At 39.0% G+C, this 26,252-nt stretch overlaps 1 protein-coding gene across 1 annotated transcript; it reads right to left on the bottom strand.

Moving 5' to 3' along the window:
• Window positions 1-6,346: 6,346 nt before the first annotated feature.
• On the bottom strand, window positions 6,347-25,906 carry CGRRF1 (cell growth regulator with ring finger domain 1; the record flags this gene model as incomplete). Its single annotated transcript, XM_084240038.1, has 6 exons — window positions 6,347-6,667; window positions 6,890-6,997; window positions 12,657-12,804; window positions 12,973-13,150; window positions 16,642-16,781; window positions 25,803-25,906. 6 exons carry the CDS (start codon window positions 25,904-25,906, stop codon window positions 6,347-6,349), a joined length of 999 nt encoding a protein of 332 aa, XP_084096164.1.
• Between the last annotated feature and the right edge of the window lie 346 nt (window positions 25,907-26,252).

Below are 26,252 nucleotides of genomic sequence, written 5' to 3'. Positions count from 1 at the left end.
GGTGGGTCTGGAGACACAAAGTGCTATGGCATAAAAAGTATCTGACGGCTCTACCTCCTGTTTGTAACCTGCTTGATTGACTCAGTCCTGAACCAGTGTGGATTAGCTCTGATAAAGACAAGAGGATTAAATGCCTGGAGGCTCAACTATTTAAATCACACAAACCAGGTAGGTTTACATCAAGTTTCAAACCTAAACTGTCTAAAACTAAACTCATGATGCTGCCCCACCCTCAACACATTGCCTCTCAGTGTTTTAAAAGCACAACTCAGGGCCTCCCTGGTGGCGCAGGCGGTTGAGCGCCACACGTGAAGCTGTCCGCAGCCTCTGCAGCGCCGGTTCGATCCTGGCCAGCCAGGGAGAATCCCACATGGTGCAGCAGACCTCTCCCGCCACGCCCGCTGCTCCCCTCGGCAGTCTGTTTTGTCAGACTGCCTGTTCTGTTCCCCGCTCTGTCTCTGGTGAATCCTCTCACCCTCCTGCACATCTGGCCTGTACTCCGGTTCTTGGATAAATTAATAAATAAATCTTAAAAAAAAAAAAAAAGCACAACCCAGACAACGTCCTCTCCCTGCTTCCACTCTGAAGGGTCTTCCCATTGCATAGAAGACAATTCCAACTCCTGCCCATAGACAGCAAAACCCAATCTTCTTGTTTATTTTGTTTTGGTCACACAGGCTGTTTCTGTTTTTCTAACTGGAGCTCTCCAACAAGCTCATTGTCACTTTGAATTAAGATACTTTCTCTTCCTTGCACCTAAAATGCTCACCCAGGTTCTTGATAAGACTGGTTCCCGCTTAGCACCAAGGCTCAGCTCAGCTGTAGGCTCTTCAGAAAGACTTGGCACCATCTTATCTATAGCTACCTCCTAACTTGGTTGTTTTCTTCATAATATGAGCATAAACTGTATCATCCTATTCCTTGTTGTTTACTATATATTATTGTTTGCCTCCCCTACCCATCCAAGTGAGTTCTGTGATGGCAAAGACCTTGAGTGTCTTGTTCATCCTCTATCTGTAGCACCAGGAATCACAGCTATTTCAAAGAAGACCTCCTAAGTGCTTGCTGAATGAATGAATGGTGTTCTGGGGGCTAACAACAAGGATCAGATAGACAGTCTGGTCTCCAAAGAGCAACAATCTAATGGGAAAACATAGACCTGTGCCCCCAGCTTCACTGACTGTTACTCCCTTTACTCAAGTGCAAAGCATAAGGGTTATCCCAGATTTTTCAAACATTTGTCAAGTCCTTCTGTGACAGGGTGATCCTCAGGAAAGGGGGAAGTTCCAGGTTTCCTGGCTCACCCAAAGGAGGGTGGAGCTGAGCAGGGAAAAGAGGCTGCAGAAGGGACAGAGGAAGGAACCAAGAAGGATGGAGAGGCAGAAGGAGACCTGGAGGAGGCACATGGAGCAGAGAGACATGTGAAGAAACTGCGCTTACCTTTGGTCGTGGACTGGGTGACACAGATGTGGGTGAAAGACCCGCGGGGAGGTTAAAAATGGCAGCTTTTATCTTGATTTTGATTTTACTCTTTTCCTTCCTGGCTTGTCTGGTTATTTCTGACCCTTTTCTGTGGGTCCCCACTGGAAGATGCTTTAGACTTGTGGCAGGCTTTGGGGCCTTGCTCTGGGCCAGTCCCATTTGGATGGAGTTTTACCCACAAGGGGACAGGTAACTTTGGGTGCTTGATTTAGAAACTAGATTCTTTGCCTTTCCTGTATTGTTTCCTAATTGTATTAAAGTTTCTTTTCATTAAAGTCTCATATGTTTAGTGTTGATGCGGCAGATGGCAGAACCTATTTAGAGCAGGTTTGCAGGGCCTGGGGTATCCCTCTCCCTGCCCTGTAACACTTCCCAATTGGGTGTAATATCATCTGGATCCTGATTTTTCCATCTAGTCTTCCCCCCATTTTCATGCTCTCAGTCATCCTCCAAATATATATATTTATGTACAAGTGATTGATGTGTTCTGCAACTAATCCCATATTAGTAACACTTAATTTCTTACACAGATGGAAATAAACATGAGTTCCAATATTTCCCCCACACTCTGCTTTGTAGATTGCTACACTTTAAGCCACCTCCAACACAGATATTGCTAAAAGGCAAATATGATTCTCTTGCTCTGTTTAAAATGACCACAGTAATTCTTTAATATCTTTCAGATTTATTCATTCACTCAGCAAATATTTGTTCAATGGCAAACTCTCTGGAGACATTGGGACTACAAAGATAAAGAGTTCTGGTCTACTGAGAGACACTGAGAAGTAAACAAGCAGATAGCACACCAGGCAACAAGTGCTAGGATGGGCTTAAGTACAGCATGCTATGGGAGTGTATCGAGAGGAACCCACCTCGGACTACCTCGGAGGGCAAAGGATGGTTCTCAGCACAAGTGACAATATATAGGACCAAAGGGACAACTAGGATTTGCTAGGCAGGGGAACAGTATGCACAGAGCACCCTAAATTCAGGGAAGTGGAAATACAGATGGCCTCTGACCTGTAATAGTTTGAATCAGGACTTTTCAACTTTACTGTGGTACAAAAGAGGTATGCATTTAATAAAAGCTGTATTTTGGATTTTAATTTTTTTTTTTTTCCTCCAAGCTAGCAATCCTTTCCTGTGATGCTAGGCAGTGGCAGTGAGACAAAGTTCCCAGTCAGTCATGTGATTGGGATGTTAAACAACCCAGTCTCTACAATGTTTTTCACTTTTAGTGCTGTGTTCAGTAAGTTACAAGACATTTGACACTTTATTGTAAAGCAGGCTTTGTGTTAAATGTTTTGCCCAATTGTAGGCTGATGTCAGTGTTCTGAGCATATTTAACATAGGCTAAGCTAAACTATGGTGGCACATGGGTTAGGTGCAGCAAATACATTTTAAACTTATGGTATTTTAAACTAATCATGGGTTTCTTGGGAAGTAATGTCATTGTAAATTGAGGTAGTTCAGACAAGGGAGAGTGCAGAGTGAGAATAAGGCTGTAAAGATAAATGAAAACAAGATCCTTTCTGATTTGGATGCCTTCCTATTTTCTGCCTAATTGTTCTGACTAGAACTTCCAGTGGTGTGTTGAATAAAATTGGCAGGAGTGGGCATCCTTGTCTTGTACCTGATCTTAAGAGGATCAGGTACTTTTCACCACTGGGTCTGATGTTAGCTGTATGCTTGTCCTGTGTGATGTTTACTGTATTGAGGTGTATTTCCTCTATACCCAATTTATTGGGAGTTTTCATTATGAATGAATGTTGAATTTTGTCAAATGCTTCTTTTGAAATTTATTGTAGTGATCATTACTTTTGTACTTTATTTTCTTAATGTGGTATATCACATTGATTGATCAGCAAATATTGAACCATTATTGCATCCCTGTAATAAATTCCACTGAATCATGGTGCAAGACTCTTTTAATGTATTGTTGAATTCAGTTTGCTAATATTTCCTGAGAGTTTACACATGCAAACAAATGAATATGAACTCCTTTCATCATACCACATACAAAATTTTACTCAGAATCAATCATAGACCTAAGTGATAGAAGCTTTAGAAGAAAATATGAATAAATATGACCTTGAGTTAGGTAAAACATTCTTAGAAAAGACAACAAATGCACAAGTAATAAAAGAAAGAAATTGGACTCCATCAAAATTTAAAAATCCTGTGCTTCAAAGGACACCATCAAGGAAGATAATCTTCAAAATCTGAGAAATGGATTTAGGGCATTATTCAGAAGAAAAAGGATCATCTGAGACAGGACTGAGTTACTGAAAATCATCTCCTCCTACCCTTCCTGAACTCCAGTTTATCTGTGTTGGTGCTTCAAATTCCCACAAGCCACGACAAAACTTTTTAATCCACAATTTGTAGGGAGGCTTGAAAAATAAGATAACCGCAGAGGAGATAATTCAGTGACTTGTGTTGTCCCTAGTAACAGTTTGTAAGTTCCTTCCCTTGAGCTTAGACATTAAGATCTTTCATAGTTAGAATGGAGTTACTGCAGGAGGTGGCTAGTCACCAGTCAAGTCTGTTTAGTGTAGCCTTGTTGGGCATTTTTGGAAAGTTGCAACTCATCTACATAAACCAAATGTTTTATCTCATAGTTCGTTCAAATAAAGTACTTTTATAAATGTTCTCACTCAATGTCACATTTATAATACTACTGGCAAATTCTGACTGACCTCTATGAATTATTATACTTGTTATCTACCAAATTCCTCATATAAATTATCACCAAGGGCAGGAAAACCAAATACATTAGCTGCAGCAACAGGAATTAAGGGCAAATCATCTTTAAGTGTTATGAAAACCACAGGTGAATGGATAAACAAAATGTGGTATATACATGAATGGAATATTATTCAGCCCTAAAAAGTAAAGATTCTAATTCATGCTACAATATAGATGTACCTTGAAAACATGCTCAGTGAAATGTCAGACACAAAAGAACAAATATGATTCCACAAATATGATTATTTTAAATACCCAGGATAATTAAATTCAGAGACAGAACATATAATGGTGGTTACTAGAGGCTAAACGGAGAAAGAATTGGGGAGTTATTGTTTAATGGCTATAGAGTTTCAGCTTAGGGTGATGAAAAAATTTTGAAGATGGATACTGGTGATAGTTACACCAGCAATGTGAATGTACTTAATGTCACTTAATAGTGTACTTAAGAATGGTTAAAATGGTAAATTTCTGTAATCTAATTTTAACATATATAATAAAAACAGTTCTGAAAAAATGGAGTAGGATTGCTGGTGGAATCTACTTCAAGATGAGAAAGGAACCATGTGTCTAAGACAATTTATGTACAAATAGATCTATAAAAGGAAGTAAGATGGCTGGGATGGGTGAAATGACCTCTGATTATTCCTTCAATTTATACCACAAAGTGAGTTTTCAAGAACTGCTAGCCAGATACCTAACTACAACAGGGACTGTAGCTTTTGACAGCCCTGCTTCCAGTGGCAGGGTTGAAACAGAGCCTTAGGACTTTCCAAAGTGGATATGTGCTTCTACAAGATAGTCAACACTCCTTTCATTCCTTGAGCATTGCCTGAATCTTTGTAGCCTAGACTCCCAAACGGTATCTAGACTCTAGAAAGTATGTATTAAATAGCTATTCAACATAAAAGGAAATTCAATTTGGTTTATAAAATGGAGAGCAGGTAATACCTTTTTGAGAGTGCTGTATTTGATTAGAATGAAATGTATTATGTAAAAGCCATGATACAAAAATAAGGCCTTACTCTTCATTCAAACAGGACACAAAAGACTTGAAAGTCTCCCTGAACATCAGTTTATTTCTGTGATCTAATTTCTTGGTGAGTTTGAAGTAATTTCCACTGATGACACAGGAAGCTCTGATTTACCTTTGTCTTCTTAATCACCTAGGAAATGGTGAGGGGTGGAGTTTATTGCCATTCCGGTTTCTCAACTCTTACTAGGATATAACAAGGGATGAACAAATTTATGATTCAGAAAGATATGGGGTTTATTTGGAATAAAAACACACTAGAAAAAATAGTTACTTGCTTCTTTTAGTGATTTCTCTGACTCCAAATTCCCAACCTACCACCAATTTTGGATGGATTTGCAGGAGAAAATCAAAGGTAAGTCATTAAGAGTATCACAGATGCTTGCTGGCAGAGAACATTGACTAATCATATTTGACAATAAATTATCCAAGAAATTTTATTATCCACTTTGTATGTATGTCTCCCATAGATGAGCATCATTTTAATCTGATATGTTGTGCACAGTGCAGAATTGTATTTTGTATTTATAATTTAAGAAACTATATTTAAAAATTAAGACTTGTTATTTATATGACTATGATTATAAGGAAAATTAGAAACCAAACAGATGGTTATTTATATATATAAAAAACCTGTTATTCTGGGAAGGATTTAAAGTTACAAGCCCTTTCCATCTCCTTTGAAAAGCAGGAACATAGAATTACTTTAAGAATAATTCTATTTTTTCCCAATTGCACTCCAGATTATGTCAAAAGAAAAACATTCAGAAATCTTAAGACTTTTACCTCCTCAAATTTTAGATGGATTGTTTTTCAGAATTTTTCTAATCTACATTATATGAACTCTTTTAGCTGATAAAGCATCCTTCTCAAGAGCTGAGTGGATTTTTATATATTAATACAGATGGCATTTCAGTATGTACCACACTGAACAGAAAAGGAATAATTAATTTTTGTATACCACACAAATATGCATTAAAACACCGACAGTCAATATTGTAGATTCCATGTTATGATTAATTCCAAGAACACAAATTTCTGCCTCTTCAGTGGAAGGTGTATTCTTCAGTTGTAACAACATCCTCAATGAGTTTTCAGTTTATCTTTATCTTGTTCCTTTTGACTGCAAAGTGCAAAAGATTCCTGAACAAATTGCCTGCACATTGGGCACTGCTGAAAATACTTAACACAGCCATCACACAAGCACGTGTGTCTACACGGCAAGAGTACCCAGTTCACAGTTCCATTTTGACAAACAACACAGTCCTTGGTATTCTCCTCAGGAGGCTCTGCTTCACTTTCAGATAGTCCAGCTTTTTCTAACAAACTTCGGTCTATGTTTCTTTCTTCTTGTGAGGAATTGTTGGAGGGAGTGGAATTATTATTTGCAGACATGAAAAGTTGCTGTAAGTCAAAGAAATAAATTTAAAGATAATTACAAATTACAATTATTCTTTAAATCTGGGGTCAGTAGAGATGTTCAAAGTTTATGAGCTAGCTAACCACTAGCAAATAATAGCTAACTTCTATGATAATTAAGTGAAAACTATTATCTCTTTACAAATGTTCATTCTTTGAAACTACAAACAAAAGAGACAGAGATTAAGATTGAAAGGTACAACTTACCTTAAGGTCATGAAATTGACCTTGAGCCAGGAGTAAATATTGATATAATATTCTGCAGGAAAGTTTGTAAGTCTTATCAGGAATATGAATTACTGACACCATGGAAATCTAAAATAAAATTTGAATACTGGTCAGTACTTAACCTCCTTATATTATTTCACAGAAATGCTTCTCAAATATAATTAAGACTTTGGTAAATTTAAAAGTTTATAACTATTTAAATCACAGTCACTAAAGAGGAAACAATTACTGTGATATTTTTACCAGAGTTATTTTAATTATCAAATTTACAAATTTACTGCGAAGCCAACAAAAATACCAATGAGATTTTTTTTTAGAGAGCTGCATGATTTGACTCCAAAATTCCCACATGGAAAAATAATACATTAAATTAGTTAGGACAATACTGAAAAGAAAGCTATGAGGAGGTTAGCCCAGTCAGATATTAAAACATATTAAAAAACCTCTAAAATTAAAAAGTGTTGAACTAGCACAGGAACACACAGATGGACAGTAGAGAACAAACAGCCTAGAAGCACACTCAAACTACATATACAACATGGTAAAGGGGACATCTCAAATCACCAGGTAAAGAGAATCTTTTTTTAAAAAATGATTTATTATTTTTATTTATTTATGTATACAAGAATTGGGGTGTAGGCCAGAGGTGCAAAGTTGAGGGGAGAAGATGAGAGGATTCACCAGAGACAGAGTGGGGAGCAGAACAGGTGCACCTACTGAAATACACTGCTAAGAGGAGCAGCAGGCAGGACAGGAGAGGTCTGCTACAGCATGTGGGTTGGCTCCCTGCCTGAGGATTGAACTCATGCTGCAGCGGCTGGCTATAGCTTGACAGCACTGAGACTTTAACCACTGTACCATCAAGGAGGCCCAAGAGAGTCTTTTTAATAAGCAGTATTGGAACACTGAAGAGCTATGTGATAAAATAAGATGCATTCTTCACACCATAGATAAAAATAAACTCCAAAGCATTAAGAGATCTAATTATTTAAAAAAAGAAGTAAATGGCTAATTTCTTACTAGTCTCTGTGAAGGGAAAAGCCTTCTCTTACTCAAACCCTAAGGCAGATAAACTTGACTGCATAAAAATCTTGACTTGCACAACAAGTACCACCATATGCAAAGTCAAAACACATATGACAAAATGAGTAAAATATTCTCAATATATACCATAGACCAAAGGTTAATATCTCTAAACTTAAAGCTTTTACAAATTGATGAAAATCCTCTTTAAAAAATGGGCAAAAGATCTGAAGAGACAATTCACCAATATTAAACATGGTCCTGAGCAATATTAAAAGATGTTCAATTTCACTCTCAATATGATAAATGTAAATTAAAACTTCAATGAGGTATCACTTCTCATTCATCAGGTGAAGTAAAATTCAAAAGCTTGTCAAAGCACTCTCTTGAGAAACAGTCATTCTCATATATTGCTGGTGGAAATGTATAGAAAAAAGGTACAACTACAAAAGTAACAACCCCCATGAAAAGAATTTGATTATGTATAACTAAATGACATGCATTTACCTTTATACTATTCAACTTCAACAATATTAAATACATGTGGACAGGTTATTCAGAGCAAGATTATTTGCTACTGCAAAATACTGGAAACTACTTGAAAGTCCAGACACAGGAGACTGGCTAAATAACTGTGCACGCACACCCTACATACAACAGAGTGCTATGTGGCTGCGGAAAAAATGTGAGGGAGACCTCTTTGAACTGATTTGCAGCAAATCATAGGGAGTATTATGAAGTGGAAAAAGCAAGAACATGTAGAGCTTTATAAAATATACTACCTTTTGTGTAAGAGGGGAAAATGAGATGATATAAATCTAGGTCTCTGTATCTTATCACTACAAGGGGAAACTAGAAAATAAACTTGGTTATCTACAAGGATTAGGGTGCATAGGAATGGGGATGTGGAAGAGAACATCTGAGTGTACTTCTTTATATAGTGGCTTGACTTTTGGGAGAACTAATCCAAATAATTATGGATGCAGAGTTTGAACTCTCAGTTGTGGGCAGGAAGAAGAGAATGAGCAGTTTGAGCACTAAAATAATTACGTTCAAAAATGAATTATAAAGCACTAGAGAAAAAAAAGGAATTCAAGAGGTCATTCAGATGACAAACAGATGAACAAATGGGAGGTCTCTTGCTGTAGTAGAGTGCTCAGGGTTAACTGGGAGGCTGGAGTTGGAGAATCATAGTTTTATAACTACTAAGATACATATAAAATCTGGAAAGAATTGAAGGCTATTAATTCCAGGGGTAAATTTTGATAAAGAGTGGCTATTTGCATGGTCTTAAAGTGCCTCCCCCAGCTACTGATTATTTGCTAGGGAGGGAAAATATGAAACAGTGGAGAAATAACACTTTGACTGAGTGATCAAAATTAACATCATTAAGGAAGGTAAAGAATCCCATGTGCCTAGAGGGGATGCCCTGAAAAGCACACCATCATTTGTGTAGTACACTGGCTGAAAATGCTTAACTGTAATCTAGTCAAGGTAAACAAATCAATTCCAATCTAGTCAGACAATAAAGTAAGGCATGTTTGGGGCCTCCCTGGTGGCCTAGGGGTTAAGTCTCAGTGCTATCACTGATACAACCCAAGTTTGATCCCCGGCCAGAGAGCTAACCCACATGGCAGCAGACCTCTGCTGTCTCTCCCGCTGCTCCCTCAGCAGTGTATTTCAGTCAGTCTGCCTGTTCTGCTTCCCACTCTGTCTCTGTTGAATCCTTTCACCCCCTGTACCTCTGGCCTACACCCCAATTCTTCTACACAAAAATAAATTAAAAATTTAAAAAAGGGCATGTTTTATTTTACAAAAAAAAGGTGTGTATGAGACTGCGGCTTCAAAAACACTAATGTCAGGCCTTCCTGGTGGCGCAAGGGTTAAGACGCAACCTATGAGCTATCCGCAGCCTCTGCAACATGAGTTCAATTCCTGGCCAGCCAGGAACTCACATGACACAGCAAACCTCTCCTGACTCACCCACTGCTCCCCTCAGCAGTGTACTTTGGTCAATCTGCCTGTTCTGTTTCCCACCCTGTCTCTGGTGAATCCTCTCACCTCCCCCCCCAGCCTCTAGCCTGTACCCCAGCTCTTGTATGCATAAATAAATCAATCTTTAAAAAAAAAAAACAAACAACAAAACACAAATGTCATAAAAGAAAAAGTTGTGGAAGTTTCAGAATATAGGAAGCTCAAGATACATGACAAATGCAATATCTGCACTAGAACCTGTCCTGGTCAGATATTAACAGACAGGCAGTCTAGGGACCAGAACTGCTTATGGCTTTTTAAGATTTAGAGCCCCTCATCCCCAGAAAAAATATTGACAAGCCACATATTAAAACATTATGAAATTCTCAATTTACTTTTCAAATTAAGGACAGAGAACATTAACACAAAATATATTAATAAATATGCTGTATTTCTAACGTTAGGTCCAATCTGAGAAGGAAGAGACAGGGAAGCAAAGAGTAACAGGAGAAAAAGAGAGGATCAGCTGAAAAGAAGAACAAAAGATATAGAGAAGGGCCCATTCAGGGAGGGAATATAAAGGAAAAGCAAAAATGGCTGTTTGGCTATTGAGAGCCTGGGATCAAGCTCCATGGGGCAGGGGGCCGAGGGTGGGGGGGTGGTGGGGGTGTGTGATACGTTTCCCACAACTATAGCCACTTGAATCAGGAACCTGCCAACAAGTCTTTTCCCATTCACAATGCAGTTGAACCTACACTAGAAGGTGGTTAAATGGCAAATCTTATATCTATATATATATATATACACATAACCATACTACATAATCCTCTCTCTTTAGATAGAGTAATTAAGTTAAAAAACCAAGCAAGGGGCCTCCCCAGTGGCGCAGTGGTTGAGCGCTGGGTTGCGAAGCTGCCCGTGGCCTCCGCGGCGCTGGTTCGATCCCCGGCTGCTCCCCGGCCACCAAAGGAGGGTCCCACATGGCGCGCAGACCTCTCCTGCCGCCCGCTGCTCCCCTCAGCAGTGTACTTCAGTCCTTCTGCCTGCTCTGCTCCCTGCTCTGGCTCTGGCGAATTCTCTCACCCTCCCGCGCTTCTGACTGTACCCAGTGCATGTATAAACAAAACAAATAAATAAATAAAACATGCCTCTATTAAAAAAAAAAACAAAAAACCAAGCAAGACTCTGAACACCTCAAGCAGGTAGAGTGCACTGTCAGGGAGGGAAGAGGAACCAAAGGGGGAAGCTGGGAAGGAGGTGACTTGAGATCTGACCTTTTTTGGTTTTGAATGAAAGAATATAGGGGTTCTTTGGAGAATTGGGGGACATAGTGATGAGAGAAAGTTTACTTTGCCCAGGTAGGCAGGGTAAAGAAGGGAAAGGCTGGAAATATGAAACATCAACTTAACAGGTTTTATTTATCTTTAGTTGAAAAGGGAGGGAAGGAGAGGGGGGAAGCAGAAGATCTCATGTACACGCAATCAAGTAGGAGTTTTTGTGGCCAGCTCTATGAGGCTTGCCAGCATTGCTGGGTATGATTTTTTCACTTATCAAATCTGTTGAGTACCCACTGTGTTCCAGACACTATGCTAGATTCTGGAAATACACTGTTGTTAGTATGAGTTTTATTTGGAGAAAGCAAGCTGACATCAGTTCCATGAAATTCAGTTTGATTAGATCAAAAGCTAAAAAACTAGAGATGCTTAAATGTGTATGAGCAGGGTCTAGATTTCCCAAAAAAGGGTCTGAACCCTCCACAGCTCATCAGACATTGCTTGGAGGAGATATTTCTGTTTTATTTTACAAAGGCGTATGATATAGGACTAGGAGGGCTCAGAGCCAAGCCCTGGTTCCATCTCTCACTTCCTGACTGACTGGGGTTTTCCTTCTGACTTATTTCAGTCTTTGCAAGGAGATCTGCCTTAACTTACAAGGTTGTTGTAGGGAATAAATAAGTTAGTGTTAGTGAATATACTTGTATATTATAAAATGTCATAAAAATTTATCCTATCTCTATTAATGAACAAATCTACATCATGCACTTCAGAAAATAGTAAATTGTATAGAAGGGTATTCTTACCATGATATGATTGCACCAAAAGCTTATTTCATGTATAAACTTCTACCATACTTAGAGGAATGTCAAGGTTCAGGTCCTCTTACATCTCTAAGATGATTTTATCTTCCTAATAGGGATAAACTACCAGACTAAAGAGATAATTAACATATAATGAGACAAGAAGATTATCATAATCACTGAAAATATAGGAAACAAACATATAGAAGATGTAGGTGCAACAGGGGCTATGATGGAAACAGGATGACTGCAAGTGTGCAAAGGAAAGAGCAGATCCCCTGTGAAAACTAAGCACTTTAGATTATTACAATGTTTAGTCAATGCTAAAAATGTAAATCATAAAGACTATCCAACCGACTTTTTCTATATAGCAAACATGATAGAAAATAGAATGATGATACTAACATAATTCAATTATAACCTTGTAACCCACATTCTTGCAACAATGTAAGAGACACTCTTGCAAAAACAAGTCAGACTCTGAAGAAGCTGTTTAATGTATAAAAATTATACAGGTGTACATCCCAAGTATTCACTTTTCAAGGAAAATGTATCTAGGCCAAAAGTATGTCCACAGGAACGAGAGAAAAATTTTCCCTATTTCCCCAAATAATTAAGCCCCATCATCCAAATAACAAAAAGGTAGTGCTTCTGGAATTTAAAATTACTTACAATATCATAAATTTCTCGGTCATCCTCATCTGCTAAGGTCAACAGAGCTACCAATGGATAGCGTGATCTGGGCACTGTACCAAAGTCTTCAATTTTAGTATCTCTTGGTAACTGGCAATATATTTCTTCTTTGCTGTCTTTTTTAATACTTTTTGAAAATGTAAAGGTAAATTGCCACTATAACCAGATATGTAGGCATATACCAAAGATGACAAATAACTTAGCAACACTTTATTTTATTCACGTGCTAATGGATATAGCAGATAAAATGTCTAATTTTTTTAAGTGCTAATGGATATATCAGATAAAAGGATACAAATACTGTTCTTGATAGAGATATTCGCTATATAGCGCATCTTCCAATGCTTGTGGAGTGCTTATTCGGAAGCAATAAAAGTGCTTCTGTAGAGCTTCATATAATTTTTGAACACTGCATCCCCAGTAGCATGTTAGGAGGCTATCTTCAAGGCAATCTGTTGTCAAAGTTATGCCAGCTGTAGAAAACAAATGAGACAAAGACAAGAAAATTACCTAATACAATTATACATAGTGAATAACAAAAGCTTCCTTTTGGACGCTGGCCAGGCTGATGGCAGTTAAAGGAACTCATTAAAGGATATGTGCCTATAAGTGAAGGATCTGGTCTCTTAAAATAAGACACATAAAAACCTCAATGTCTACACAATTTGAAGTGCTATCAATAAACTTTCTTATTATTTATACATTTAAGCTTGGAAATTAGCAATTTTTTTCCAATGACTTTAAAACTTTTCCCACATAAATTTTAAATACTGAAATACAGTTCACTATTGATAACGGACCACTCTAATAGTGTATGTAATTCTAACTACAACAAACAGTAGAGGTGTCTCTTAAGAGTGGGTACACACAACCTTGCAGTCAGTAGAAACGGCAGCGCTACCTCCAGGAGGGGACACATGCAACCCGGGGGCTACAAGATGATCACTGGGATAGGAAAAATATTAAAGAGAAATTGAGCTTTACTAATAGTAGCATATAAATTGACATTCATATACACTTTTGTCCCACAGTTAATGTCCCGTGTAATATGTAATATATCCTGAGGAAAGAGTGAAGATTCTAAAATATGGAGGACATGAGCCATGTCCTCATTTATTTGTTTGCTTTCAGTGTATTAATAGATAATACAATTTGAATAAACCAGTCTAAGTGGATAACACAGAATATGTAAAAATCTATTCACCACAATCTTTCATAAACTTGTCTACTCTAGAGACTGAGAAAAGAAAGTACTGATTTACACTGCTCAAATAGCTATATTTGTTCTCTCTTCAGTATTTCTCACTTCTTTGCAAATAGAGTTGCCATTCTTATATTTTCTTAGTCTTCCAAAATTCAGGGCACGCACAGTGTCATCTTCGATAAACAGCACTAACAGAATTAGAATATAGCCATACACTGGGAAATTCAGAATCCAAATTAAGCACAGCAGTAATGGGTGATAGCTCTCAATCCGCCATTACCCACAATATAAGAGACACTCTTGCAAAAACATTTTTTACATTAAAAACCATACTCAGGGCCTCCCCGGTGGCGCAGCGGTTGAGCGCTGGGTTGCGAAGCTGCCCGCAGCCTCTGTGATGCAGGTTCGATCCCCGGCTGCTCCCCGGCCACCAGAGGAGGGTCCCACATGGCTCGCAGACCTCTCCTGCAGCCCGCTGCTCCCCTCAGCAGTGTACTTCGGTCCTTCTGCCTGCTCTGCTCCCCGCTCTGCCTCTGGTGAATTCTCTCACCCTCCCGCGCTTCTGACTGTACCCAGTGCATGTATAAACAAACAAACAAACAAACAAATAAATAAATAATAAATAAAAAAATGCCTCTATAAAAAAAAAAACAACATACTCAAATGAGTCAAACCATTAAGAAAGGAAAAACAATGGGACAGAAAAGTCACAAACCTTCCTGAAGAATTCCAATGAGGAAAGAGATAGTGTACAAGGAGAACTTGTATGAGGATAACAAAACTGAAGTTGAAGATGAAAATTTTAGGTTGCATGCTGTAGCGATTCATACAGTCCTCCAAAAATGCTATCTGTGTTACTTTGCCCAAACCTTTTGCTTTATGTTATTTCTCTTTATGTTTTTCCCCTTTGATTTGTCAATTTTTTTTTTTATTTTTTACATCATTTTCCATTTTTGTACAAAGTATGCGTTTTCATCTTGGTTATATAGCAAGGACAGTGGAATTCCTCAACCAAATTAATTCAACTAATACACTGAGTATCATCTTTTAATTTCACTAAAGCCTCTATATTTTTGATGGAAACATCATAAATCCAAATAGAGTATCATTACATGACAACAACAAAAATCCCAACAACCCACCCCCAGTAAAAAGAAATCAGTGACTAAGATTAATTCTCTGGTATATTTTTGAGGAAATCAGGTCTCCAGATTGTTCATCTTATCTCCCCTATGTGGCAAGCATCTTGTGTTTTAAACTACAAATGAAATAACCTTTTCAAATGTCACAGTTGTTGCTCAGAATATTATTTCAAAGACTGAATTAGCTATCTTTAATGACACTATGAATGAACAAATTAAATTTTATTTTGCCAAATACAATTCCCACCAAAATTATTCTTATTTCCCAATAGGAGAAAGATAATGAATAATGTGCATTTTTAATGCTACTATGGTGACCACTTAGTGTATTGGGTATTGCTGAGAGGTCTTCTACTTACTGGGTGTCTTATTCTTTGCTTCTAACATTTACAGGCAGGTTCTATTTGAGACTATTTCTACCTGACAGGCAGAATGAGGTATCCCTCACACTCGGTGCTTAACATGTTTCCTGTTTGTTTGCTCACAGTGTATCAGTTCTTACTTTTTCAGCATTTCCAAGCTGTATAGCAGGAAGCACAGCTTTGAACTGGTAGATTTTTTTATTGGCAGTTCTGCTCAGCAAGATATGACAAATAGTAGGTCCAAATGCATGGTCACACAGGTCAGAGGTCTTAGAATCACCATTATTCTATATATTTTAATCAGGCAAGTCCTCTAAACAAGGTAGTTTTCTCTGTGATATCTTGAAATTTGGTCCTCCAAAGTGAAAAACATCAGAATGAACCCTCTTATACACCACTGGTTTTTAAAAAAACAAAAGACCCTTTGCTCTTTTCAATTCACAAGGTAATAGTGTAAGATTTACAGCTAAAGAAGCATAAGAAATTGTTTACTTTTTCCTAGTAAATCAATATTTAGTTAAGGTTAACAATCCCTATGGACTAAGTATACTGATACTTGACAAGCGATTCTGGAAGTCAGAGACAGAAAGACAAGTAAACAAGAATGGTCACAGGTACTAAGGGAGCTGGGTGTTAAGAAAGAAGACTGGTCAAGTCCATTAAGTACTGAAGAGCTAGCACTAATTCAGGCTGAGAAGTGTCCACTGGAATTTAAACCTGCTTGGGGTTAGAAATAGGAAGCAGAAGTGGTAATTAGTGAAAAGCCATTTCAATAAAGGAACACAGGCAAAAGTTAGACTGCGCTGCTCTGGGGAGCAAAAGTGAAGCAAGATAGGAGAATAGAACATTAGCTAGAATAAGATAAAAAGCTGAGAAAGTTTTGGATTGTTTATTTTTAAGAGAACAGAAATGTGAGCATGTATAAAAGGTGATAGGTTCTCAGCCCAGAAATCTCTGCAGATTATATCTATACTACACCTAGAACCACCTAATCTACATCTGTACTCAACACACAGAAGCATTTCAAGGTCCCTAAGTTCAAAACTAAATTCACTACCTTTCTTCTCCAACCTGCTCTTCCTCTTGCATTCCTGATCTCAGAAAAAGGATCTGTCTGTGAGGGACACAGGCAAGGAAACTGCATCTTCCTGAATCTGTACTCTCTTGCCTGTACTACTGTATTTTACCCTTAACAAACAACTTAGTATTTCTCTAATGTGTATACAAAGAGAAAATTTTGGAAAATAGCCACCAACTTGTAAGTGAAGCTGAAGATGGATTAGTGATCTCTAAGCCGAAAGGATTCTTGACTTGTCTCATTTGCTTTTTGAAAACTCTTGTGTTGAACTGGGTCTCTTCTGAATTTCTCAGAATTACTGGAACATCCCAACCAAACCTGAAGAAAGATAAAAATAAAGCATAATCTTAACAGATGCTAAAAATGTAATAGGTAAAGAATATTGTGCTTCATTAATTAGTCCTTTTAACATAAGTATCAGAAAAAGATTATTTCCCAGTTTACATTATATTGCAAAATTAATTTGGACTGACAAGATTAGATATCCCACAGAACTGCAATATATTGTTCAGTTGATTCAATCAACATACTCTTGAAAACAATTCTAGTGTTGATATAATTGAATATTGCAGAAGCCAATTGATTATAGATAAATTATATCTTATACAAAGCAAAAACATGATTGAATTATTGAATTTTTAAAATGATGTGGAAAACAAATATATTTAATATATTAACTGTTTTGATTTATGGGACAACTTTCAAATACCATATATGTTTACAAAATAAATGTTCACTTTTAAATTTCATATAAAAATGTAACGATATAATATAAAGTGGGGGGAACCTCCTATTAAAATTTAGGTTGCAAATAAAAATCTCAAAACACATGAAAAAATCTAAGGCCAAGAGAAAGCCAAAAAATTAACAAATGGGATAAAATTTTACTCTAGATGAATTTAGTTTTATACAAAGGTTAGATAAGGCTGCTTGGGTGCTGCCCCCTAAAAAACTGGAAAACAAAGCCTCTTGTAGATCAAAGTGTTTCTAAGTAAGTTAACTGTATTCCAAAACAAAGTCAAGAATATTTTCCTGAATGCAAAAACACCCAGCACCCAATAAGACCAAATCTGACAGAAGCAGGGATATGTTGTAAGATAGTTTTATTTGCTACTATACAACATTATCTTTGAAGTTTTCCATGTACAATAGTTAGGTAATTTTTTTTGTGGCTATATAGTATTCTGTTGTATAAAACTGCCATAACTTGTTTACTCATTCTATTTTTTTAAAGATTTATTTATTTATGCACATAAGAACTGGGGTACAGGCCAGAGGTGCAGAGGGTGAGAGGATTCACCAGACACAGAGTGGGGAGCAAAACAGGCAGAATGACTGAAATACACTGCTGAGGGGAGCAGCGGGAGAGACAGGAGAGGTCTGCTGCACCATGTGCATAGCTCCCTGGCCAGGTATCGAACTTATACTGCAGTGACTGTGGACAGCTTCATAGGTTGCATCTTAATCCCCTGCGCCACCAGGGAGGCCCCTACTGATGCTATTCTTTTTTTTTTTTTTAAAGATTTATTTATGTATGCATACAAGAGCTGGGATACAGGCCAGAGATGCAGGGGGTGAGAATGATTCACCAGAGACAGAGTGGGGAACAGAACAGGCAGACTGACTGAAATACACTGCTGAAGGGAGCAGCGGGCGAGTCAGGAGAGGTCTGTTGCACCATGTGGGTTGCTCCCTGGCCGGCTGGGGATAGAACTCATGCTGCAGAGGCTGCGGATTGCTTCATAGTGCGGTGCTTAACCCCTTGGCCTCTAGGGAGGCCCCCCTCATTCTATTCTTAATGGCCACTTAAATTGTCCTCACTTTGGTCATTGTAAATAGCATGTACATGAATGTTTTCATACAAAGCTCTCAAGTGCATGTACATGTGCATGCATTTCTACTGGATACATGCCAGAAAATGGAATTTCTTAGCTGTAAGGCCTGAAGTTCTTTGATTTCAGTGGATAATACTAACAATTCCATGTCATCGTATCAATTTACAGTCCAAAGTAAACCACTAGAGCACTGCTTACCAGCAATGATGGCGTGTCCCCCTCAATCCAGAGCTTTGCCAAAAACAATGCTGCCATCCTAGTAGGTGACACTGCATTGTTGTAGTTTTAATTTCTATTTTCCTGATATTAATGAGGTTGAGCTCTTTTTCTTATGTCTGTTTCTACTTGAATAGGCTCTTTTATGAAAGCCCCTTTCAAGTACTTTTCCAGTTTTTCTACTAATCTGCAATTTTTACTTCTTTATAGAAATATTAATGTGACTTTTGTTTAAATATATCTTCAGTCTTTCTACAGCTTGTGTTTTTCATACTTTTCATATCTTTTAGTGAACATAGTTCTTTTTTTTTTTTTTTTTTAATAGAGGCATGTTTTATTTATTTATTTGTTTGTTTGTTTTGTTTGTTTATACATGCACTGGGTACAGTCAGAAGCGCGGGAGGGTGAGAGAATTCACCAGAGCCAGAGCGGGGAGCAGAGCAGGCAGAAGGACCGAAGTACACTGCTGAGGGGAGCAGCGGGCTGCAGGAGAGGTCTGCGCGCCATGTGGGACCCTCCTCCGGTGGCCGGGGAGCAGCAGGGGATCGAACCGGCGCTACAGAGGCCGCAGGCAGCTTCGCAACCCAGCGCTCAACCGCTGCGCCACCGGGGAGGCCCTAGTGAACATAGTTCTTAATTTTAACACAAAGTTATTAACTTTTTCCTTTAAGGTTAATACTTTTGCTCTAGCTTTTCTCATTACTGCCTTATCTAATTTATGTCCGAACACTGCTACAGTCTTAATTACCATCTTAGAAATTTTTGTATTCTTGACCTCTTAAAGGAGTCAGCCAAGCAGTTCTAAAGCAGCCAGTGCTTACTTAGTCAAGGCTCTGGGTCCAGCGTGGAGGTTGCCAGTCCTATTCCCCTGCCATCCTCATGATTTGGAGAGAAAAAAGGAGAGGGGAGAATTCACTGTAATAGAGTGACATCATAGGCTGGCCACACCCCTTGTCTTATGTATAATGTAATCTAGATGACGTAAGTTGTACTTTTTGGCAGCTGACACACTGATGACTCACCTTAAGCTTTCAGCCTAGTATAATTTGACACCTTTTTACATTTACCCAGCATGAACTTGCTCATTTTTGCATAAAAATCCACAACCCTCACAGTTTCAACTTATTTGATGTAGACCAATAGTTCTAACTTTAATGTACTACTCAAAAGCAGAATAAATAATATGCAGAAATGATTTGGAGTAGGGTAAAAACTGGACACTGGATGGATAGCAATCCCTAACTGGTGCTGACAAATGGCTCTGTAAAATACTGGTAAGCAGACCGAGTAATACATTTCTGGTCTCCATCCTTACATCTGGCTTTTTCCACATTTTTAATCAAAAACTTGAATAAAAACATTGATGTTTTATGTATTAGATTATACTGAGGTGATAGTAGAAGGAAGAGTAAAATTGAAAAGTGATCAATTTTCATTTCAATCAAGTCCCATCTTTGTTCACTCAGTCTTTTTGGACACTGTTAGTATGAAATACAAATGAAATAAATGTTTCTTAAAATTCCTTCTCTTCTATATAGCCCCCTTTCTCCATTTCTAAATTGTTTTCCATTTCTAAATCCATACTGCTTAAACTTCAGCACAGCAGTAACTTGCAGACAGCTAATTTTCTAACTTCAGTTTTTCATATGCCCATAGTCTCTTGCTCTGCACACCCTTCTGAAGCTTATCAGTAGCTGATAAATAGGATCTGACCTCCTTTCCTTGTGTCTAGTGTCTCCTGGAGTCTCTCATGAACAAAGGTTACTTTGAGGCTAAAATTTTGACCTTAGAAGCTTACGGCTTTTATCACCCCTTCAGCCTTGAGCCATAACATCAATTAGAAAACACACAGGCAATTGTTAAGGTGGGGGTAGGGGGGGAGGGCTTCTCTCCTATGTAGTCTCCCCAGGCTGCTCTCACTTGGTTAAGCAGATACTGAGATGAGGTCAGCATATAAAAAAACCATTCATGGGGAAATGATTGGTAGAAGAGGAGGGTTATGTCTGAGGGAATTGCTATGTTTTTTTGACTTTGAGAAAGTGAATCAATCTTCTAGAATTCTGTGCCTTCATTGTAAAAAGAGTTAGACTAAGTGATCTTAAGGTCCTACTAAGGTCTGAGATGCCATTTCTAACAGTCCTTTCTTCTTCTGGATTGTTCCAAGTAAATTCTTGCCAATCCATGTGTCATAGATTTTGTACCCAATGCAAGTACAAACTAAAGTAATATTCTTTTCCTTAAAAAGGATCTGTACCCCATCACAGACACAACCTATTGCACTCAACAAGTGAAATGAGGAATAGGCAATGTCATTGTGTCAGGCAGGGTCAGCAGGAGACAGAAATCACATGAATTATTTAAACAGAAAGAATTTAATATAAAGAATTGTAAACCATGACAGGAAAATTGAAAAGGCAAGAGGGGGAAACTGAGATATCCTAGCAGAAAGTAGTTATCACTCCTAGGGCTGGGGAAACAAAAGGAAAAGTGGGTTATTACACTTGGAGAAGGGCTCCCCCAGAGCTGGGACGCCGACCTTTGTGGTAGGAGTGTTGGCAGGCTGAGCTGATATCTCTGAAGGAGTATGATAAGACTTTTCTAGGCATAAGGAAAAATTATAAACTAAAAACTAACTGCTTTACTCTGCCAATGGTCCCTGCCAGGGTAAGCCAGTGCTGTGGGAATGCAGACCAGCAAAAGGAAGCAAACCACTAAGAGGAAATCCATTTTCCTCCTTAAGCATTTCAGTTTCTTTCGAGCACTCTATTGATAGAGCCAAAAAAGGGAGCAAACTAATACAAGAGAAATAGGGTCTGCAAAGTCTCAACCCCTGAATCACAAAGCCGAGTCTCTAACAGTGTGTTTGTAGTACAGAGATGAAGATCAGGATGGTGATTTAGTATGTCCATGGCATAATGCTACAGGATTTGGAGTCCGTCCTCAAGGGAACCTGACCTCCCCTTCAATCCAAGGTTCCAAAACTAAGGATTGGTATAGTTCTGGAAACTGGGTAAAAGTACATAACTCTCCATTACTGTGGCTCAGTTCAGGTTTCAGGATTGAGACCTAGAATTTTTCCTTCTATGTAGTTCATGTAACATTTGGTAGACCAACTATTTTTTTTTATTTCTAACCCATTAGCCACTGTCAAAGAGCCCTGCAGGCTAACACATCCTTATCACCCTACGTCCACCTTAACTCCTATGGTTATGTGGCGCCAGTGGACCTCAACTGATGAAATCCACCCTAATGAAGTTCCACCATCATAAACAGCCTAGAGAGGACAGATGCCAGAGATATTCAAGGAAACCAGGTTTTTCTCTGTAATACATTTTTCAGTGAAAGGTGTGTCTTCTATCTTCTCTTGAAAGATACAGCAGGGAATGGGTGTACATGTTGCACATGATAAATCCGGTCTAATATTCCTGTCTCCCTAAACCTTCAGATTCTTTCCTCATAATGCCAGTAAAGTTCTGGCACCTCAACCTTATTAAATATAGGTCACCTCTGAGTCCTAGTTTCAGTCAACCAAGAATGAATTAACTCGTTAATATCAGAATTTCTGGAAACTATACCCAATCAACAAATTCGATCTGATCTAGTATTACATTCTACCTTCCATAGCCTAACATACTCACCACCTATTCTCACACATACCCCTGAAGTTCCCACTGAGAGAAACTAGCAAAGGCTATTTCCAACCAGTTAGATTTTGTCCCTGCTCTAGGAGCATAATGAGAATATGGGTTCAGGACAAACAGTAATAGAGATAAGTCTTGAGTCTAGTGGCCCTATGCAAAGCAATTGCCCAAGACGAGGTTATAACAGGATCTTCAAACAAGGGAAGACTAGTTTCCCAGACACAGAAAGCAGGCTGCTTCCATCAACAAGGGAGCAGCTGGGTTTTCAAGATTCTGAAGTTTTGTTCAAGTCTACTTAGATAGTCCCATTTTAAGACTCAGGGCTTCGTACCAACCAGTGTTCCAAATGAGATATTGACAAGGGTATGGTTTCTATCACCAGTGTTCAATTTTTAGCTCTATGGCTGTAAGAAGTAAAGTGCTTTAGAACCATAGGAACTCTGATTCTCTTGACTTGATCTGAGAGTTTTAAGATCTGATTTGTCATTCTCTTTCGGTAAGTACTCCAGTGAACTCAGAAGCAACCATCCCACTTCTTCCTCAGTCCTTCCCACTACCTTACTGTCATAGTTGTCAAGTGTTTTAGCCACTTGCTGCCCCAAGGCACTTAATTCAGATAGCATATTATCACAATTAAAAGTAGTAATCTGATTAATTATGATACCAGTGCATGCTATAGATTACTAGAATCTTATTTTTCATTGTCAAGGGCCTATAAAGACCAAACCAATTTCCAAATACCATTTTTGGGGCTTCATCTTCCCCATCCTATTCTTAGTAATAATTTTTTTATCAATACCCATATTAATCCAGTAAAGAGACTAAAGCCACACCAGTTACTTCAATGGAGAATTTAAATATATAAAAATAACTAACCAGATGTTGAAGAACTGAAAAATGCAAAAAGCTGATACTGAGTATCAAAGAAGTAGTAAGAGTAGGAAGCAGCTATCACTTCTAGAACAGGAACAGAGGACAAAGAAATACTACAGGTTAGAAATCTGGAGCTGGCCGTGGAGCTTGAACTCAAATGTGAGGAAAGGGTGATATCTTTGAAAAGGTACAAATGAGGTTGGTTCTAAGAGGGTAGAAAACTGTAACTTGCAAAAAAATGGGACCCAACTGCCAAAGTGACGGGCTACTGCTGTTGTGAGCCAGACAAGAAAAAGAACAAAACAGGAAGCAGTAAGTCCTTTCATCCTTTTCCAGCCTTCAATTTCCCTCCCCAGGTGGCAAGCCTCACAGGCAGCCAGCTAGAAAAGGAGAAATGTGGTTAAGAGATCCTGCCCCAGATTCACAAAGCAGAGTAGACAAGAAGCTGAGAGGATAGTTTAATAATCTGTAGTCAGGAATAAGCAAAGAGGAGCTACCAAGTCAGGGTGCTGGGTTATTTGCAACCATTACAAAAAAGATGTACATGGCATTTTGGTCTCCTTTTTTGCACAGTGCTTGGCAAATAGCAACGACAGTAAATTTGAGTTGTGAGTTACTAGAGTTCAGCAACCACCACATACTTAAATAAAAATTCATGAACAGTTCCATGATTCTTTGTTATTGCTATTGAGATTTCATTATCAAGCACTCTGACTCTCCCTGGCCACACAACACAGGTGGACAAGGAGAGCAGCAGAAAGAAACTCAGAGTAGTACAGAGATAAAAGCCATGACAGAGAGGACAGATGACCAATAGGGATTATGTTTTAGGAGGTTAAAAAAAAGATGACAAGTGGGTTAATGGGTTTACTTTGAGCTTGGGATTCTATTAGAAGAATAGAATCTAGATTGTGTTTTCATTATTTCTAGTTGATGAATCTGTGGTCTTAAGTTAGCAAATGAACACTAGTAAAAAGTTTATCTATGTGAGCAAAGCTAACCCACATGGAATGACTGGGTTAGGCTTAAGGTGACTTTTAGGCCCAAATCAAAATGGAAATGACTGGCACTTACAAGGTCTTGGAATTTCAGCCATGCTTAGCCAAGACTTCTAGAAGTTCTACAGTTACCTGGGATTCCATCTTTGTAAAAGTCATACCTAATTAGGGTGGTCAGGCAATCATTAAGATTAAGATTTCACACCAAGTCTTAAATTTGGTAGTGCCAAGACTGGAATCTGGGTCTGCTTGACTCTAAAGTCTGTCTCTTAATCACCACAAACAAATTTCCTGACTGCCCTTTACCCACAGATGCCACCCACCTTATTAATTGGGTGTTCACTCATTTTCCTCTTCCCATTACTAAAGATAGATATCTAAGATATCTAACTAGTTGGCTTATTTAAAATAAAAATGTAAGGATATAATCCATTATCAAATAGTTACCTATTTTCCTTAGTGAAGGAAAATTCATTTTATTAGGGGAACACTAATATTACAGTCATTAAAAAATCTTGTGTTAAGATTATTTTACTTACTTGAGCAATATTTTCCTAATTCTAATTACAAAGTACCTTGAAATGAACAACATTGATAAAATCTGATGGGCCAAGAACAACTAATTCTAAGATTGTTCTTAATCTTCCTCCACCACAACAAGGAATTTTATGTTCCAATTTTATGTGGCCAGATATTGCTGGCCAGGTGGAGAACAGTGTGAAAAGTTTACAACTGTTTAGTTCCTAAAGTTGCCATACAGTTGCAGAAACTAACAAGGGCTTGTGTCCTTTCTTTAAAGTAATGACATATATGAGCCATCCAAAGGGTATTTTTAACCTCCCTTTGCACAGCTTGCTCAACTCACTAACACATCTCCTCTGCAGCTCTGTGAATGTTATGTTACCTGAAAGGCCTTCTTTTCTCTCCAAGACCCATTTAACTCGACTCAGTTTTCAAAATACTCATTCTCAAAATCCAGCTCATGTCTCTGTCCCCATCTGACAGAATGATAAGATGGTTTCATGTAGTTATATTTAAAAGGCTTCTCTAAACATGATACAATTGCATCTCCTCAGGAGAGAAATTTTAGAATCTCAGGGTAGAAGAATTGCTCAGGGATTATCTAACACTCCATTCTCCTTGTCTCCAACAGGTAAACTTCCTCTCTCCCTCAGTGCCACTTATCTCTAAGGTCTCTTTCAGCTCTAAAATTAGGACTTTATAGTTTTTCCAACTAAACATTACTTCAAAAAGGTGTGGAATGTGTGCAGAAACCATTAAATCCTCAACGACAATAGTGTTCATTTATAAATTATGCTGAAAGATAAGTGGCCGAGTTCTCAGTTTAGATGAGAAAAACAATTAACCTTGTTTACTGCCTACATCTGAGCGCTGCCCACAGTGACGGATTCGCGCTGGGCACACAGTAGACCCCAATCAGACACAGACGCCTGTTGGACAAGCATCTATCCCAACACCAAGACCAGGGTCTTCCTGACTGCTTTATTACCTAGAAACAAAGCTGGGCAAAAGAGCTTTCAACCCGGCACCATCACCAGATGTCCTCTGCGACGGGGACAGGACAGTGATGCAGTGTGCGGTGTACACCTTGTTTTCCTCCCGGAGTCAGCCGTGGCCGGGGGCACGGACTCCGCGGCACCTCCAGGTATCCCCGTCTTGCAGTCCCCTAGCTCCACTGTCCCCTGCTGCTTGCCACGACCCCACTCCCCAGCTGTCTGCCCCTTGGTTGCTTGCCTCTGGCCCTGGGGCACTTACCATCCCAAGACCAGGCCAGTGGTCACGACGAAGCAGGTAAAGACCACTGCGATGTAGAAAAGCGGCGAATACTCATAGAGCGTTACTAGAAACACCGCAGCCATCAGGGTCTCCCAGGCTGAGCTGGGCTCAGCAGCCCAGCTCAACCTAAGCCAAGCCAGCCTAGCCCAGCCCGCCCGGTCCGGGGACGGCTACTACGGTGCCCCGCAGCAGACAAACTTCGCAGGCCCGCACTCGCTGGAGGTTCTCGTAGGCTAGACGTCCGGGCAGCCTCGCTGGCTGCGGGAGCCAGCGGACCAATCAGCACGTTCCCTGCAGCGCTCGCCCCGCCCCTCCCGCGCGCAGCCCAAGATATAGACTTCGTGGGGGGCGGGGCTTCCGCTAGCACCGCCCCCCCCGCGGGATTGGTGGCACAGGCGTCTCCTCCTCCTGTCTGTCCTAGCGGGTCTG

This window comes from Talpa europaea (assembly GCF_964194135.1).
Source record: "Talpa europaea genome assembly, chromosome: 8".
Taxonomy (NCBI): Eukaryota; Metazoa; Chordata; class Mammalia; order Eulipotyphla; family Talpidae; genus Talpa; species Talpa europaea.
Note: the sequence above shows the minus strand (reverse complement) of the source record. Positions and strands in the feature narration are given on the sequence as shown.